This window comes from Triticum aestivum, chromosome 5B, assembly GCF_018294505.1.
Source record: "Triticum aestivum cultivar Chinese Spring chromosome 5B, IWGSC CS RefSeq v2.1, whole genome shotgun sequence".
Lineage (NCBI taxonomy): Eukaryota > Viridiplantae > Streptophyta > Magnoliopsida > Poales > Poaceae > Triticum > Triticum aestivum.
Window position 1 is genome coordinate 330,876,616 of NC_057807.1, and position 17,553 is coordinate 330,894,168.

General features: G+C 45.5%; 1 protein-coding gene and 2 long non-coding RNA genes across 3 annotated transcripts; 2 read left to right on the top strand and 1 right to left on the bottom strand.

Moving 5' to 3' along the window:
• The first annotated feature begins 890 nt into the window (after window positions 1-890).
• On the top strand, window positions 891-2,595 carry LOC123111696 (uncharacterized). The gene is made up of 2 exons (XR_006454648.1): window positions 891-1,445; window positions 2,031-2,595. It is a non-coding gene; the product is annotated as an uncharacterized lncRNA (long non-coding RNA).
• A 207-nt stretch (window positions 2,596-2,802) lies between these two features.
• On the top strand, window positions 2,803-5,961 carry LOC123111697 (uncharacterized). Its single transcript, XR_006454649.1, has 4 exons — window positions 2,803-3,149; window positions 3,285-3,421; window positions 3,999-5,089; window positions 5,121-5,961. It is a non-coding gene; the product is annotated as an uncharacterized lncRNA (long non-coding RNA).
• Window positions 4,558-13,476, bottom strand: LOC123111695 (rab3 GTPase-activating protein non-catalytic subunit). The gene is made up of 8 exons (XM_044532544.1): window positions 12,964-13,476; window positions 11,461-11,595; window positions 10,449-10,637; window positions 10,202-10,263; window positions 7,945-8,102; window positions 7,717-7,865; window positions 5,957-6,100; window positions 4,558-4,936 (listed from the first exon to the last, which is right to left on the bottom strand). Exons 1-8 carry the CDS (start codon window positions 13,339-13,341, stop codon window positions 4,757-4,759), a joined length of 1,395 nt encoding a protein of 464 aa, XP_044388479.1. The 5' UTR covers window positions 13,342-13,476; the 3' UTR covers window positions 4,558-4,756.
• Between the last annotated feature and the right edge of the window lie 4,077 nt (window positions 13,477-17,553).

A 17,553-nucleotide genomic window follows, 5' to 3' on the forward strand; every position in this document is an offset into this window, starting at 1 on the left:
GCGGACTTTCCCCTGTGAGACCGAAGAGGACCTCGTCAAGAGGGTGTTCTGGGAGAGAGCTTGGGACTTCTTCGAGTGGGTTGAGGAGGACGCGCTCCGTAAGGCCGAACCAGCCAGTACGGACACACTGCCTCCCCGCCACCCACCGGCGCCCCGTAAGGCTGAATCATCCAGTAGGGATACACTGCCTCCCCGCCATCAACCGCTATCTTGCCTGCATAATGGACACGACTTCTACAAAAATGAACATCGCGCTGACACACCGCTTCAAAGTCACCGCGTAGAGGTGCATCGAGGGTGCCCAGAAGTTCGTAGAGCGCGTGACGATGAAAGTGAAAACCGCTCAAACAACCCCAGCCTGCGAGGTCACTTCTAAACAGAGGAAGAGCCCGAACTAGATAGAGAAGAAATCTGTGTATTCGAAGCTTCGAATCGTTCTATAGATTAGTTTAGTATTTATTTTACCGTTGAAACCGTACTACGGAGGGACGTTTTATAGACTGTTACGATGACTATATGTTTACGCGCGGAGTCGCCAAAAATTATAAAACACGCTTCATACACATTATGAAGGCTGTGAATATGACGACTCGGCTAAAGCTAAAGTTGCTCTTAAGTCGGTCAACGAATTAAGAGACAGTAAGATGGAGCTAAGTAAGATGGAGCTAACTACGGCAATTGAGTTTGCTAGCCGTCCACTCGCGCTTTATAGCAAGAGCCAATTATCATACTATCATAGTAAGACAGACAGCGACCCCACAGAGGACGATGTACTAAGCTTCTAGCGCAAGCAATGCAATAATTGTACCCGGGAGAGAATATGCCAAGCATATCCGGCCATGATTTCATCTCCCTGTTGCTTGCCTCTTGTGTGATCCTTTGGACGAAACCATGCACGCCGAAAGGTGATGCTCCTGGTGTCCTCCTTTGCCAGTGCTGCGTCATCAGGCACTCCTAGGCTGCCAAATACACTGCCCGCTGAATCACCGCCACTTTGTTAGCACCAATGATAGTACGTACGTAGTTGAATGTACAAATGGTTCTGCAATTGGTCCCATTTCAGGGCATGGCCAATGGGCCATGCTGGACGGGCGCCCCATGTGCCACCTCCTCCTGCCGAGTGCCACATCCAGCAAACCTGTGGCTTGCAGAGCGAAACGGGCTCCTGCAGAAGAACTCGCTTCTTCCCTGACGAAAGCAACGAGGCGGCCGCTGGGGCGACGCGGTGGGAGGTTCGTCGCTCCGCTCGATTCGGGACCACACTCGCCCAACAAAATCCCGCGAGCGACAGGGGAAGGGCGCGAAGGAGATAAGGGAAGGGCGGGAAGGGGAGAAGAGAAGGGCGCGAACCAGGGAGCGGAGGCGCGGCGCGCGAACCAGCGGAGAAGGCGGCACACCTCGTCCTCAACCTGCCGTCGACATCCGACTGCAGCTCTTGCTGCAAGGTACGAGTCTAGTTCTTCCCCTGCTTCTTCTTGTGGTCATGGCCAGATTTATTTTGCTCAGTAAACTAGGCTAGGGTTCCAAGAACAGGTCCGTTCCAAGAAGATTGATTCCCCTGTGTGTGATTTTGGTTCAATCTATTTGAGTCAGGCAACCATGCTTGTGGAAATCCTGAAATCCCCATTTTTTTTCTTCTTAGCCCTGATAGAAACATGTCAGATCAGCCTTGATACTCTGCTCTTTGCAATTGTGAAGAGAAAATTATGCTGATTAGCTAGGTGCAGATGCAGGTGGCTAGGTGCAGATGCTGATTTGCTAGCCCTGAGAGAAACATGTCAAATCCTGAAATCCCCATCTTTGTTTTTATTTGCTAATGGCTAGGTGCAGATGCTGAATTCTTTTGCTAGATGTACTAGTAGTTGGTATATTATTAGACTAGCATAATCACAGGAAGGCAAACTTGTTGATATTGTTTGGATATCAAGATTGCTGATTTTTGTCTGGAAATCAAGTTTTCTGATAACTTTCAATGTGTATGCTTGTTGATACCGTTGATTTAAATGGTTGCTGATAATGTTTAAATGTAGTGGAGATACATGTGTTGAAAAGTAGGTGACAGAGAAAAAGTAAGATGATGACATCACACAGAGTAGCTTCCATTGGATGATTGTGGCACACACCAACAGCTTCATTCAAAATTATCTATGTGGATGGCTGGGTGCTGCCTCCATTCTACATGCCCTCATTACCACCAATAATTCGGGTGGCATTGCTTCAGTTCTTCAGACGCCGCGTGGCTTCTTATCATATCAGCAGGCAAAGGATAAGTTATCGGGATGAATGAAGTCAATGAGGCGTGAAAAGTGACGTCTTTGGTACTCCCAACAAAGCATCGATCTAGCCAATGTATGTTGCCGCCCAAGGCCCCAACAAGGATAGAGAAAAGAAAGGGTGAGGCAGGCTCGGATTAGGACATCTGTAATAGTGCCACGATAATCCTAATGTTGTGTTTGGATGTCTGTATTGGAGGCCGCCGTATTGAGTTGGTTTCAATTCCTAATCAGTAAGGAAACTGTAATGAGCATGAATACCAATTCACTTGTTTGGGATGCTCGTTGAATTGGCTTATGGAATCTCAGTGAGGTTTTAATACCAAATCACGTTTCGATGGCAAACTATGGAATTGCATAGTACTTTGTTCTATATATGCATCAAATCACAGTTTGTACAATGTGCGACTATGGTTGCAGTGGCGGCGCCAGGGGTATGCTCCTGTATTCACAGGAATACCCAAAATTTTGATGCAAAAAAAATTATATGTATACATATTCACAGGTCAGCCAGAGCCCAGGCCTCTCGCCCTCTCCTCGACTCCTCGTACGCACGCCCAATCGCCCGACTCGCGCGAGTAGCCAGACACGGTCGCCCTGTGTCTGCCCCTCTCCCAGTCTCCAATCTCTCTCTCGCCCAGTTTTGCTCTCGCCTCTCCTCATCTCCCAGTCCTAGATCCCACGTGGCCGCGTCCCGTCCGCGATGCAGTAGCCCGGAGGCGGAGCAGCAGGCGACGGACCAGCCGGTGCCGGTCCGCCGGCGCCCCCCCATTCCACCCCCGCAGCCGCAGCGGCGGCGCCCCAGTCCCGCTGGCCCCCGCCCGCCGGCCCCGCCGGCCCCCCTCCTCTCCTCCAGTTCGTCCCTGAGCAGCAGCAGTTCGTCCCCTCCTCCAGTTTTCCTCCAATTCCAATCAGTGGCTGATTCCAATGCCTCCAATTTCTGGATTTGTTTCTATAATGGACTAGATGCAAGTTTTAAATTTTCTGTTTCTTTGTTTTCTTATATTGTAGATGAAGAAAAATAAGATTGCTGGCAGTAGCATATTTGCAATGTGGGAAAAGGCTTCAAAGACAAAGAAAAGGGATGAATCATCCACACCAAATCAGACAGCAGCTATCAATCATATCATCGTTTTATCAATCAAAAGGTACTTTTGTATCCATGTTTTTTTTATAATTATTATGGTTTGACACATTCAAAAAATTCTATTGTCATTACGTCATAATATTTTGTTCATATATTGCAATAGCCGCACTATTTGGTTTAGATATTGAAATTCCCGTACTATTTGGTTCATATATTGCATTTAGAGTAAAAAAAAATTTGGGTGAATACCCAGCCAGCAATTCCTGGCGCCGCCACTGTATGGTTGTGTTCGGCAACCCTCCACTCCTTCAATACAGAGAGGGGCACACGGAGCACCCTTTTAGCCGCTCGCTAAAATACAACTGCATGCGCTCCGCAGCGGAGTTGAGGGATTCCAAACAACCTCTATATATGAAATGATTATGTAACAACAGTTCAAATAATTAAGTCCGAATTGTCAACAACAACACATAGTTCCCCTCAGAAAAAAAGCTTCACCACCATACCTTCAGGCTTGGGATTTTCAGCAATGGTAGTACCCACTCTAGATAACTTCGATTTATTGCTGCCTTTCAGCAATGGTAGTACCCACTCTAGACGCATGCATAGATAGCCTCACTCTCCTTTTTCTCATACAGGCTCACGACGCATGCATACGTATTATCTGACGAAACTGAACAAAACAACACCTAGCTAACTGAAGATGTGCAGCAGGATTTCAGTCTGGCGTTTCAGTGCGCCATCCAAACAGCTGAATCGGCAGCCAGGCAATACAAAATCCAATTCGGATGCTCAATACAGACATTCAAACACAGCGTAAGAGCTTTACAGGCGTTTTACCAACATCCCCTTTTGTAAGTTCTAACAAACCTGTAAAAAATCCCTGGCCCCTATGTCAATCCTAAACATTCACGTTCGCTTAAACCTGTAAAAATATCCTGCATTGGTCCAGCATTACCCCTAATACCAGTAGGGTAATGATCAGAATGGAAGGGAGAAAGTTTATGTGCTGTATCTAGGAGTGCTAGCAAATACACTACAAAAGGCAGCATTATGTTGCTAGCGTCTGCGCCCATCTCTTAATAAATAGAGTATGTTGTGCACAAGTAATAATAATAAATGGAGCATGTAGTACTCTACTCCACAAGGTATAAGTAGAAGAGATAAGTGCCACCTTTCCTATTGTACACGATCACATGACCAACTTTACTTATTCATTCGTGTGGATCAAGTCACACAAAACCTGCTCTCATTTTGGTGGGTGGGAAAAAGAATCATCGGCACAACCATAATCACCTGGCCATCAACACAGTAATAATATACCCTGTACAACCCCGGTAACAATAATTCTTCTATCTAGGAGTATAATGTAAAGCAAGAAACAGCAGTGGAGCTCTCATCCAATATGCCTATTCAAAACAGACAACTGCCCGGAGTCTCCATTGAACAAGTAAACCTCCAGCGGCGTATACGACGAGAATGCCGATGACGAGAACCTCATCGACGGCTGCAAGATCCTGCTTCCCTTGGGACATGGGATGGTTAGGAGACGTGGCCCAGTCCGCATCTGCCAAACCTGATGACATACATGGAAGGACAGGATATCACACGAGTTGCGGGACGAATTCACACATTCTGAACACACATGTCAATCTCCAGACTGTCTGCATCCTCTGGAATGTAAGATGATCAAGAAAAACCTGAACAAGTCATAGTGGGAGTAACATAGGTAGTAACAAGTCATAGTGGGAGTAACATAGGTAGTAACAAAGATGCCACATAGGCAAAAATGGTGATGTGTCAAGCAATTAATGAGAGAGGCAAATAGAGTAACATATGATGTTACCATCACATAGCGCTTCCCAATGCAAAATGAGTCTACGAAGTGATAAATGAAGATATATATGTTACTACACCTATGACAGCTCCCACTATGGAGGTGTTTGGTTCGACGTTTGGTAATGTAACCTGATAACAGCGGGAACTGAAAACGTTATTTTCTGTTTGGTTCGAGTTAAGCGTAATGAGGTCCCGTGTAATCAGATTACACTGTTGTTTAAATCTGATTCCGCCCACACCTCTCCGGTATCTGGTACCTCCCGATTTTGTAGCAGCAGTTATTCTCTCGGTCTAGAACAGAGGCAAAGACGCACATGCTCGGGGGCTTGCGAAACCGGCGATGGCCGGCGGCGCACGAGACCGGCGATGGCCGACGGCGCGCGAGAACGGTGCCGGCTGGCGGCGCTTGAGATCAGAGGACGGCGGCCGCGCGCATGATCCGAAGGGCTGAGCGACCGGCGGTGCTGATTTCGAGGATGGACGGCGCCGCTTGAGATCCTAGACGGCCGGGGCGAGCAGGTCGCTGATGGAGAGGATCATGGTCGGCAAGCGGGATCAATTCCTTTACGTGAGCGAACCAAACAAACTTGGAAAGAATTCATTACACCTCCTAAAACGCCGTGATCTGATTACGTTTACGTTACCATTTCTCTAGCCAAACACCTCCTATATGAATGTAGTAACATACACTAGTAACATATGTATGTTACTACTCTAAATTACTCCCCACAATGACTAGCCTTAAGCAACAAATTACCTCAATTATGCCTTTCCGTGGGGCATGGATTGCCAGGCACAAGCAATAGTCACTCTTTGTATAATCCAAGTGCATTGAGCTTGATGACACCTTGTCTTTGTTACGAAGCATCTCCACAAAAAGACAAGAAGCATCACGATAACCCTGAAAGGTTGACACATAACATGTCAATCTCGAGTAGCATGAAGGACACCCATACTGCACTACGAGGACACAAGGGACATGGGTTATTCCTTCGCAGTGCAATACAACAGATGTAGACATATGAATGATCAGATACCATACTCCTATTCCAGTCAGACATGAATTTTGTTTCTGCTTGCAAGCAATATGGATCTCCAAATTGAGCCAAATATGAACAAACACGTGTAGTTTATATAATTACTAAATTACACATATATATACATAGCACCATATGTCTATTCTCTGCCCAGAGGGATGTAACATATTAGAGTCTCAGATCAATACTTAACTTCGTAATTTTCCTTGTTTTGATTCACATATGCAGTTTGGCCATTGCAAGTTCAGGACCTTGAAGACATTTCTACATATCTTCTAATTAGCTGCAACATTTCTACATATCTGCTATATCATACTCCCTCTGTCCCATAATATAAGATGTTATTACATCCAATATGTGAGTTGTATTCCGGCAATGCAGTGCACTGACGTGGAATGCATGGGGGTTTAGGCTAACCCACAGTGTGCAGGAGCCATTCGCCTATCTATTGGCTACCTTGTTTTGCAAAATGACCACTGGGTCTTCTCAGCCATCATTCTTTGACCGGCACCGAGGTACATCAACTAGGCAGGTGAGCACAGATTAGTCTAACATCTCCCAAAATGTTCATTTGGAACCTTAACTTGGCAGGAAGGTGCACAGAGAATCCAAATACACCGCGTTACTATTCTGCCAACATGGCACGCTGACTGGGAATGAACGGGTGTTTAGCCATTCCTTCAGCTATTGGGCTGCAGTTTTATTAGCAAAATGCCCACTGAATCTTCTCAGATTTCATTCTCTGGCCCACTCTTCCTTTCTCATACACACAGAGGTGGTCGTTTGGTGGAAGTTGGGCCCAGCGGCTTAATGGGGGAGATGGTACTGCCGTACTGGGTCAAGGTTTAGATGGGAGATCAAATACTGTGAGCTCAGGTGTATCCAGGGATTTGGAGAAGGGGGAAGATAATGGAGTCGATTTGGCTGGAACGTTGTGTGTGAGCCTGAAGTCATGCACACTCCACGACAGAGCGTCACGTTGGCAGAATATGGCAATGTGATGTAAATTGAACTAATTTCCACCCACCTGCCAAGTTGATGTACCGTGGGCGCCAATTTTTCTTTGTTCTATGTCTGCCATACCGTTGTGTGGCCAAGTGGGCAGTTAGTTAGTTCCAGCCCAGGCAGTGGTGGATTCCAGGTTCCACCATAGTGGAGTAAATAAGTTACAAGATATGTGTACCAAGCCTTGCAGGCGTAGGATCAGAGTATAACTGTCAACTCTAAAAGATAGGAACATTAAATGTTAGACTTAGGTCATGACAATGTTTTACCTGGTTCATTAGCTCACTTTTGGAAGGGAAATGGAAATGCCATGATTTATGGAGTTTGTTTATGCCTAAGTCTGATATAACGAATTATATCTAGAAGAGGGTAACAAGGTTTAGATGGAGACCAAACAATTTTTTGGAAGGTACCTTTTGTAGATTTTTATTTCATTTTCCCTTAAGAAAATTAAGTTATAACTCAAGGGTTTTACCTTCCATAACCGTACAGCCACAAGGGCACGAGTGTCCAGCAGTAGTATTCGTCCAAGAGAATCAGTTATTGCAGCCAATGTACCACTTGGGGAGAGTGTAAGTCGTTCTCCCTTCCTTGGTGAGTCTTTCAAGCATGTGAGAGGTGATGCTGCAGAATATGCAATTATGAGGGACACATACTCAATGATCTTGAAAGATAATTAAAACTTAACTATTTATTCCATTACTTTTTGCAAAGGCTTGAGGCTTTGGCCGTGACTTCTTAGTCGGTGATGGTTCACTCCGCCACAGAATTTTGGACAAAGATGATATTGTCGAAAATGTTGCAGCTACACCTCTTGACAAAATTGCTCCAACTAATGACCTGCTTCTGTCTTCAGATAACCTATAGAACCACCAGTTTGTTATGAAAGGCCGAAAAACAAGTAAAACATTCAATACTGTAGTATTTCTACTGTTAGCATCCAAAGCAGATGCACTATTATTTGAAGTTGTGTTGATTCAAATCTGGCTCTTTGAACAAAAACAGCATGCTAATTTCCCATCGTCATATGGTTCTAATTGCAAAATGCATAACAATTAACAACCGCTGAGTTTACCGGTCACTGGTCTGACCAAGGTTCAGAATTTGAACATTTAAATGGTTTGGAAGAAATTAGGTACATACATGTAGCAGGTTGCTACATAACGTAATGCCACTTTTCACAATGCTGATGCAAAATTAGCCCAGTTTGTGCAAGACCATGTGCCAGTCCCCAAGTTCCTTGTTGTCGAGGTGGTAATAAGTATATTGACAAGACGATGCTCGGTATGTGGAGTTACATATGCATTATGTTGCAATTCCTGTTTACATTCAGGCCCAATCGGCGTGTGTGTGTGTGTGTGTGTGTGTGTGTGTGTGTGTGTATGTGTGGTGGTGGGGGGCATGCCAAGCATTTATATGGGTCTTGGTTCAGCGTTGCAGCTTTTTTTTAGGAGAAGTGCCACACTTATATTAATAATATCAGCAAATTACAACAAATGTAGCATCTCTCAGGAGAAATCCAAAGGGATAGCACACCAAGAGAAAGTACAGGAAACACTCCGAACAAAAGAAATTTGCAGAAATTTTCTTCTTCAATCCTGCAACCACCAACACATTGACCAAAAACTTCAACCATCGCCGTCGATGGAGAGGAGAAGAAACGGTCTCCACTAAGCCAAGATCCAAGAGAAAGCCATAGCAGCAAAGCTGCGTTGTGAGCCTCTGAACAGGCGCCACCGCGAACGGCGCCGTACTTGTCGCTGTGGGTTGTCGGCCAAAAACTTCAACCATCGCCGTCGATGGAGAGGAGAAGAAACGGTCTCCACTAAGCCAAGATCCAAGAGAAAGCCATAGCAGCAAAGCTGCGTTGTGAGCCTCTGAACAGGCGCCACCGCGAACGGCGCCGTACTTGTCGCTGTGGGTTGTCGGCCGGAACAAATCTCCACCCCTCTTGGATCGCGACCCTAAAGGTCTCGAACGACATTGCCGTCGAGAAACTCCAGAATCGTCAACCATTTTCTGCAGTCAAAGAAACTCCAGCGCCACAACACCAGCCACCTCCAACACAAACACTTTCGGCTCCGCGATGACAATGGAGGAACCGCCGACGCGACGTGGAGAGAGCCGAAGAAACAAGACCCCCAGCAAGACCTTCACCACCGTCTTGAAGGTCTCGTCTGGACACAAATCCGCGGCTCCTTGACACCGTCGTAGAACGCTGTCGAGGCGATGGCCCGGAAACTTTTATTCGCGATGACGACATTGGCACCGACCAAGCGCCGTCACCAGACAAACTAGTCCTATACCTAGACACTGGAGAGAAGAACCTGGGGCTCCCCCGCCCAGCCGCCGCCGCTGGAGCGACGGACGGAGGGAAGGGGAGCCAGCGGCTGCACCGGCGCAGGTACAGGAACCGCTCGCCTCGATCTCCTGGGAGAGATAGAGACGAAAGTGTTGCAGCTTTGTGACTGGGGTAAACTGCAACCATCACGGTACTTGCAGCTTAGGACCACTACAGGTGGAAGGTGTTTGGGCCTGCTCAATCCTTGAGTTGGTTTGGGCCCCTTGCATGCATGCAGGAAAGGATCCTTCAGTTGGTTCAGCAACCTTTTAAAATGCATTTCCACACAGGTTTCTCCGCATAGCAGCCTTTTCTGCAAACCACACTAGGCCAGGCCAGAGTCCCACTTCTCCATATTAAACCATTAGTTTGGCTGGTCCAGTTTTGCAAAATATGAATTTATGAAATGTATATCCACTAAATTTTAATTTTCATGCAAGAAAGACAGGCTCAATCATACCATGGCTAAAATAAAACTGTAAAGCTCAAGATGGAAGAACAGATACTGCATGCCTCTTTTTTTGCGGGAGCAGATACTACATGTCTGCAGGCTAAACCAACGCTAGTAGAATCATCAATCCGAATGAAAACTATCAAACCAATGGGTAGCGGAACTCACCGATATGCTGAAACAACAGCATCCTCTCCAACTGTAATGGCACAGTAGTGGCGCTGACTCGACTGCCCAGCAATATAAAAGCAGCTGAATTCAATACCATAGTAACTTCAGAATACCTCCATTAAAAGGTAAACTTTAGCATGAAACAACATAATAACAATAAAGCCAAACTGGGATTTATGTAACTGTTTATTTATGCCATGTAGCGGCACTATGTCAGTAAAACAAAGTTGAGAAGGCAAGTCACCTGAAGTTCTAACAGAGGAGGTGGCATTAGCCCAACAATTGCCGCATCAACACAAGAGCTGAACTTGCTTACGTTCCAAATCTGAAGAGGTATCTTTTCGAAAGAACTCGTGTCCTCATCATCTTCCTGTTCAAACTTATCTTTCCACATGCGCGATTTAACTTCTTGAAATGATTTTTGAAGCATGATCTGCAAGAAACAAATCACTGAACATAACAGAAATACCAATAGTTACAAAGCTAGCTTTTGAGAATTAAAATGTTGTGAGCACAAAGTGAACTATTGGACTATCAGGCACCTAGTATAATGTGTAATAGGTTCCCTCATAGAGGTATTCTGGAATTCCAGCAGAGCAAATCACCTCTGGAGGCTAGCAACTTTTAACAGATCAGTTCTTGCATGATATGTGGTTACATAAGAACTATATGTAGCTTTGAAGGGATGGTTGCAATCTACTTTCCAAATTCTGCTGCAGAGAATCGAATTTCCTTTGATCATTTAAGTTTTAATCAATTAATGTTGTGTTTTACCTAATATCAGCATGCAGGCAAAATGTTAGAATCGAGAAGCAAGGTTGAACATAGGGCTGATAGCTGAATATAACTCAATAGAATGAAGAACTTTGAATATCTATTTGGGAACACATGAAAGTTCAGGAGATAGTTAGAATTAATTTTTACAATACTCCCTACGTCCCAAAATAAGTGTCTCAACTTTAGTACTCCCTCCGTCCCAAAATTCTTGTCTTAGATTTGTCTAGATATGGATGTATCTATTCACGTTTTAGTGTTAGATACATCCGTATCTAGATAAATCTAAGACAAGAATTTTGGGACGGAGGGAGTACAACTTAGTACTAAGTTGTACTTCTTTGCAGTACACAAGGTTTCCCAAGATGGTGAGGAAGTTTTTTCTTCTACAAAATTGGTGATTACAGCTTCTGAATTAGCATTATCCATCACAATGCGACACCTTAAGTGTAATAGCAAAATAAAGCAAGATTTATAGAAACCTGAAGGTCAGCACCATCACAACGTGCAATAACACCGGGAAAAACCACGGAAAGCTCATCTGAACCTGAATCTTCCCAAGCATTTTCCTTTCTCTCACTGAAGTTAAGCTTCAGTATCTTCGCAGGATATATACTCTGAAATACACATATATAAGGATCACAGTATTAGCTAAGAGATGAGGGAAGACCAACAAATGGAGGCAGGACCATATTTTTATGAATGGTAACTTTGTTCACACCACATCCACATTGCTCCTAAGAGAACAAATTGTAACTAAAAAGACTGTTGCCACACAATTATGTTACCTGTTCTTGTAAAATATTATGAGAAAGAAGATATAGAGTGTTTGGATCATTAGCTCATCTCGCTATTCCCTACCCACACAAGGCTACTCACTCTGTTATTTGGTTAGCTAGCTAGTCTAACATGAGAATATTCAAGTGCCAATTTCTGCATCCACTAGCATTAAACTCTATTTTCCTCGTTCCTTGCCATCGGAGGAGAGCCAAGCCAAATTGGCTCTCCCTGGGGAGCAAGAATTTTCCAGCCCAGACAGGCTAGTTCTACAACAACAACAACAACAACAACAAAGCCTTTACTCCCAAACAAGTTGGGGTAGGCTAGAGGTGAAACCCATAAGATCTCGCAACCAACTCATGGCTCTGGCACATGGATAGCAAGCTTCCACGCACCCCTGTCCATAGCTAGCTCTTTGCCGATACTCCAATCCTTCAGGTCTCTCTTAACGGACTCCTCCCATGTCAAATTCGGTCGACCCCGCCCTCTCTTGACATTCTCCGCACGCTTTGTCAAGAGAGGGCTAGTTCTGCTTGGCTATATTTTATCTACGAAAGTACTCCCATAAACTAAAGTAGTGATCTAAACGCTCTTATATTTCTTTACAGAGGGAGTACCAAACAACTCCTTGCCTAGCTAGGCTATTACTAATCTTACTTACAACCAAACACACCTATAAACTGATCCTACCAACCACTTTATATTAGGATTGTAAAACTAACTAAGAATATGAAGATTACCAACAGAAATATTGTCTGCAGTCTTTTGGTTAGGATACTGTTTGTGTGTGTGTGTGTGTGTGTGTGTGTGTGTGTGTGTGTGTGTGTGTGTGCATATTATCAATTCAAGAATAGCAAAGGAATTGCTTCCGCTTACATTCTAACAATGTCCAAAAGTGTTGCCTGACACAGTGACACCCTGATGAAATAAATATACACAAAACTAGTAATTTCTAGCAAAAATCCCATCTTTGCGCCTTATACCACCTACCTAGCCATGATGGACCTGCTAAAAGCTCCCAAGGTTTCACCGAAATCTTGGCAATATGCCCTATGAGTAAGATTGCCGTTAGAGGAATGGCAAGGAAGCGCTAACAGCTACAAACGGACCTTATTCTAGCAAAATCTAGAAGCCCTAAAACAATATATACAAATTTCTCGGAAGAATAGTTACAAGTGCAGAAAGAGACGAGCTATATCCGCTACCTGCTTATGCAGGAGATCGCCGGCGAGCGAGTAGAAGAGGAGCCACCCGGCGTCGGTGCCCACCACGAGGGCCATTCCCTCCTCCCCTTGCGCTCCCTCCGCGTCGAGCGGGACCCACTCCACGGCGGAGATCCGGCCGTCGTCTGGCCCCAGCGCGGGCTTCACCGTGACCCCGCCGCCGCCCGCGACTGGGACGATCCCCAGCACGGACCTCGCGGCGCTGGCCACGGCGAGGTCGCGCGCGCGGGGCCCGAGCGAGAGGAGCACCGCGGGGTCGTCCAGCCACCCCTCCCGCTCGCCGGCCCCCGCGGCCGCGAGGCACCCCGAGGCGGACGCGAGGAGGGCTACCTCGGTCAGGTGGTGGCCCCGCCGCGCCATGGCGAGGCGCGAGGAGGTCGCTTCGGGCCTGTAGAAGCTTGGAGGCCGGACAAGAGATGTGCTGCAGCGGGCGGGTAGGAGAGACGTGCGCGTGAGATTTCGCGAGAGCGAAGGGAAGCAGTACTCAGATGTCAGATCAGATGCTCCGTTCTGTGAATAGTTATTTTTTTCAGGCAAGGGTACGATTTCGGAGAGGCGACTTGTAGCAGTGCGGGACACCCATCTCTGGTGCTTTTTCTTTGGACTTTCAAATTTTAATTTACTACTGTATTATATATTTTGAACCGACAATTCAATCTATGTTTAATTTGCGTATTCGGATTCCTTGTGACGAGAGATTTTGAAATAAAACCACTTTTGAATATGTTATAAATTTATAATACGTAATAAGTTTTTTTTTTAACTTCACTAAGTTTCACCTGCTAAAACTTGATAGGCATGAATGATAAAGTCACTAAATTTTAGAAACCAAAAACTTAGAACCATGCAAGGAATTGCGGGAATCAAACGACTTAGCGGATCACGAGCGAACAATGCGGCTGGGCACAATCGAGTAGGTGCATGCCCCCGCACATATGTGCCTTTGCGATTTTTCGTGTGTTTTCGTTCTCTTTTATGTTTTTTGATTTTCAAAAACCGGAAGCATGATGCTCCTGCCTCCTGCAATTAGTTGTTCAAAATATAGTTAGAGGAAACTGCATAAAAATCGGACCAGATACATTTGTCACGGACCGACAAAGCAACGAAAACCACAATTATGCATGCCCTCATACACAACGATAAATCAAGAAACGTTGTAAAAGAAGCCCCCTATTTATGTTGTGTCCTCTTTGCACCATCTGCCAAAACAAATTCAGGTCCATCGTATTCCCGTTAGGAGGGTAAGAAGACCTCGACAAGCTCCTACCGGAGCATGGAAGACACATTGTTAGAAGCACCATACTACCAGATCACAACCACCATCATGGTAATGACCTGAGATTTGAAATTGCCAAATGTAACATATACAAAAGGGAATTATGGATTTCTAGATGAAAGCACAAGTGCTCCCTGGGTGATTTTGGTAATTCATGACAACATATCTTTTGTTGGACTAATACTTCTACCTAGTATATCTCAGATAAGTTCAACGTTGGAGTGGCATGGACATGGACAAGAGGATGTGGAACCCCTTCAAGATGCTAAGGACAAATATTGACAAAAGCTCAAGACTCTACATTTTCTATTTTAGTGATCCAAGATCATATTGAGTCCATATGAAAGCCAATACTATTAAAAGGGGATGAGGTATTGCTTAATGGATTGCTTGCTCAAAGTGCTTAGTGATATGCTTCAAAACCCTCAGCCACTTTTTTACATCCACATATGTCCTAAACCTAAATGTCAAACTCGGCCCCACCAACTTTGTCTATCCGGCGCCACCGAGTTTCATCTTATTCTGTCACTGCCAAACCCTAGTCACTTCGGTCTCACCGATGGGATCTCGGTCTCACCGAGATGGGCTTGCAAATTCTTTGTGACCTATTGCAACAAAATCGGTCCAGCGAGTTTGTGCAATCGGTCTCACCGAGTTTGCTTGACCAATCCTCTGTTTGCTTATTACCAAAATCGATTTCACCGAGTTTGAGTAATCGGTCAAACCGAGTTGAGGTTTTACCCTAACCCCTGCACATCGGTCCCACCGAGATGACCATATCGGTCACACCGAAAACTCTAACGTTCATATTTTGACCTAAATCGGTCTGACCGAGTTTGCTGATTCGGTCCCATCGAGTTTAGGAATTCGTGTGTAACGGCTAGATTTTGTGTGGAGGCTATATATACTCCTCCACCCATTCTTCATTCGTGAGGAAAGCCATCAGAACATACCTACACTTCCACTACTCATTTTCTGAGAGAGAACCACCTGTTCATGTGTTGAGACCAAGATATTCCAATCCTACCATATGAATCTTGATCTCTAGCCTTCCCAAAGTTGCTTTCCACTCAAATCATCTTTCCACCATAGCCAAATCTATGAGAGAGAGTTGAGTGTTGGGGAGACTATCATTTGAAGCACAAGAGCAAGGAGTTCATCAACAACACACCATCTATTACCTTTTGGAGAGTGGTGAAAGAAATATGCCCTAGAGGCAATAATAAAGTTATTATTTATTTCCTTATATCATGATAAATATTTATTATTCATGCTAGAATTGTATTAACCGGAAACATAATACATGTGTGAATACATAGACCAACATAACGTCACTAGTATGCCTCTACTTGACTAGCTCATTAATCAAAGATGGTTATGTTTCCTAACCATAGACATGTGTTGTCATTTGATTAACGGGATCACATCATTAGGAGAATGATGTGATTGACATGACCCATTCCGTTAGCCTAGCACTTGATCGTTTAGTATGTTGCTATTGCTTTCTTCATGACTTATACATGTCCTGTAACTATGAGATTATGCAACTCCCGTTTACCGGAGGAACACTTTGGGTGCTACCAAACGTCACAACGTAATTGGGTGATTATAAAGGAGTACTACAGGTGTCTCCAAAGGTACATGTTGGGTTGGCGTATTTCGAGATTAGGTTTTGTCACTCCGATTGTCGGAGAGGTATCTCTGGGCCCTCTCGGTAATGCACATCACTATAAGCCTTGCAAGCAATGTAGCTAATGAGTTAGTTGCGGAATGATGCATTACGTAACGAGTAAAGAGACTTGACAGTAACGAGATTGAACTAGGTATTGGATACCGACGATCGAATCTCGGGCAAGTAACATACCGATGACAAAGGGAACAATGTATGTTGTTATGCGGTTTGACCGATAAAGATCTTCGTAGAATATGTGGGAGCCAATATGAGCATCCAAGTTCCGCTATTGGTTATTGACCGGAAACGTATCTCGGTCATGTCTACATAGTTCTCGAACCCGTAGGGTCCGCACGCTTAAGGTTTCGATGACAGTTTTATTATGAGTTTATGAGTTTTGATGTACCGAAGGAGTTCGGAGTTCCGGATGAGATCAGGGACATGACAAGAAGTCTCGAAATGGTCGAGACGTAAAGATCGATATATTGGACGACTATATTCGGACTTCGGAAAGGTTCCGAGTGATTCGGGTATTTTTCGGAGTACCGGGGAGTTACGGGAATACGGGGAAGAGTATTGGGCCTTAATGGGCCTTAGTGGGAAGGAGCCAGGAGGTGGCGCGCGCCCCTCCCAAGCCCAGTCCGAATTGGACAAAGGGTTTGGGGCGCGGCCCCCCTCTCCCTTCCTTCTCCACTCCCCTCCTTTCCCCCCTTCTCCTAGTTGGACTAGGAAAGAAGGAGTAGGACTCCCCCTTGGCGCGCCCTCCTTGGCCGGCCACACCTCCCCCCCTCCCTCCTTTATATACGGGGGCAGGGGGACACCCCATGACACACAAGTTGATCTATGGATCGTTCCTTAGCCGTGTGCGGTGCCCCCCTCCACCATATTCCACCTCGGTCATATCGTCGCAGAGTTTAGGCGAAGCCCTGCGCCGGTAGAGCATAATCATCGTCACCACGCCGTCGTGCTGACGGAACTCATCCCCGACACTTTGCTGGATCGGAGTCCGGGGATCGTCATCGAGCTGAACGTGTGCTGAACTCGGAGGTGCCGTACGTTCGGTACTTGGATTGGTCGGATCGTGAAGACGTACGACTACATCAACCGCGTTGTCATAACGCTTCCGCTTACGGTCTATGAGGGTACGTGGACAACACTCTCCCCTCTTGTTGCTATGCCATCACCATGATCTTGCGTGTGGGTAGGAAATTTTTGAAATTACTACGTTCCCCAACAGTGGCATCCGAGCCTAGGTTTTATGCGTTGATGTTATATGCACGAGTAGAACACAAGTGAGTTGTGGGCGATACAAGTCATACTGCTTACCAGCATGTCATACTTTGGTTCGGCGGTATTGTGAGATGAAGCGGCCCGGACCGGCATTACGCGTACGCTTACGCAAGACTGGTTTCACCGTTACGAGCACTTGTGCTTAAAGGTGGCTGGCGGGTGTCTGTCTCTCTCACTTTAGCTGAATCGAGTGTGGCTACGCCCGGTCCTTGCGAAGGTTAAAACAGCACTAACTTGACGAACTATCGTTGTGGTTTTGATGCGTAGGTAAGAACGGTTCTTGCTAAGCCCGTAGCAGCCACGTAAAATTTGCAACAACAAAGTAGAGGACGTC

What these genes read in the sequence shown, in the direction of transcription:
- LOC123111695 (XM_044532544.1), bottom strand. Translation starts at nt 13,341, where the DNA reads ATGGCGCGGCGGGGCCACCACCTGACCGAGGTAGCCCTCCTCGCGTCC. An exon ending in CTCCTCTGTTAGAACTTCAG is followed by an intron (nt 10,264 to 10,448) that starts GTGACTTGCCTT and finishes ATTGCTGGGCAG; the next exon opens with TCGAGTCAGCGCCACTACTG. An exon ending in TGGCTGTACGGTTATGGAAG is followed by an intron (nt 6,101 to 7,716) that starts GTAAAACCCTTG and finishes TCAACCTTTCAG; the next exon opens with GGTTATCGTGATGCTTCTTG.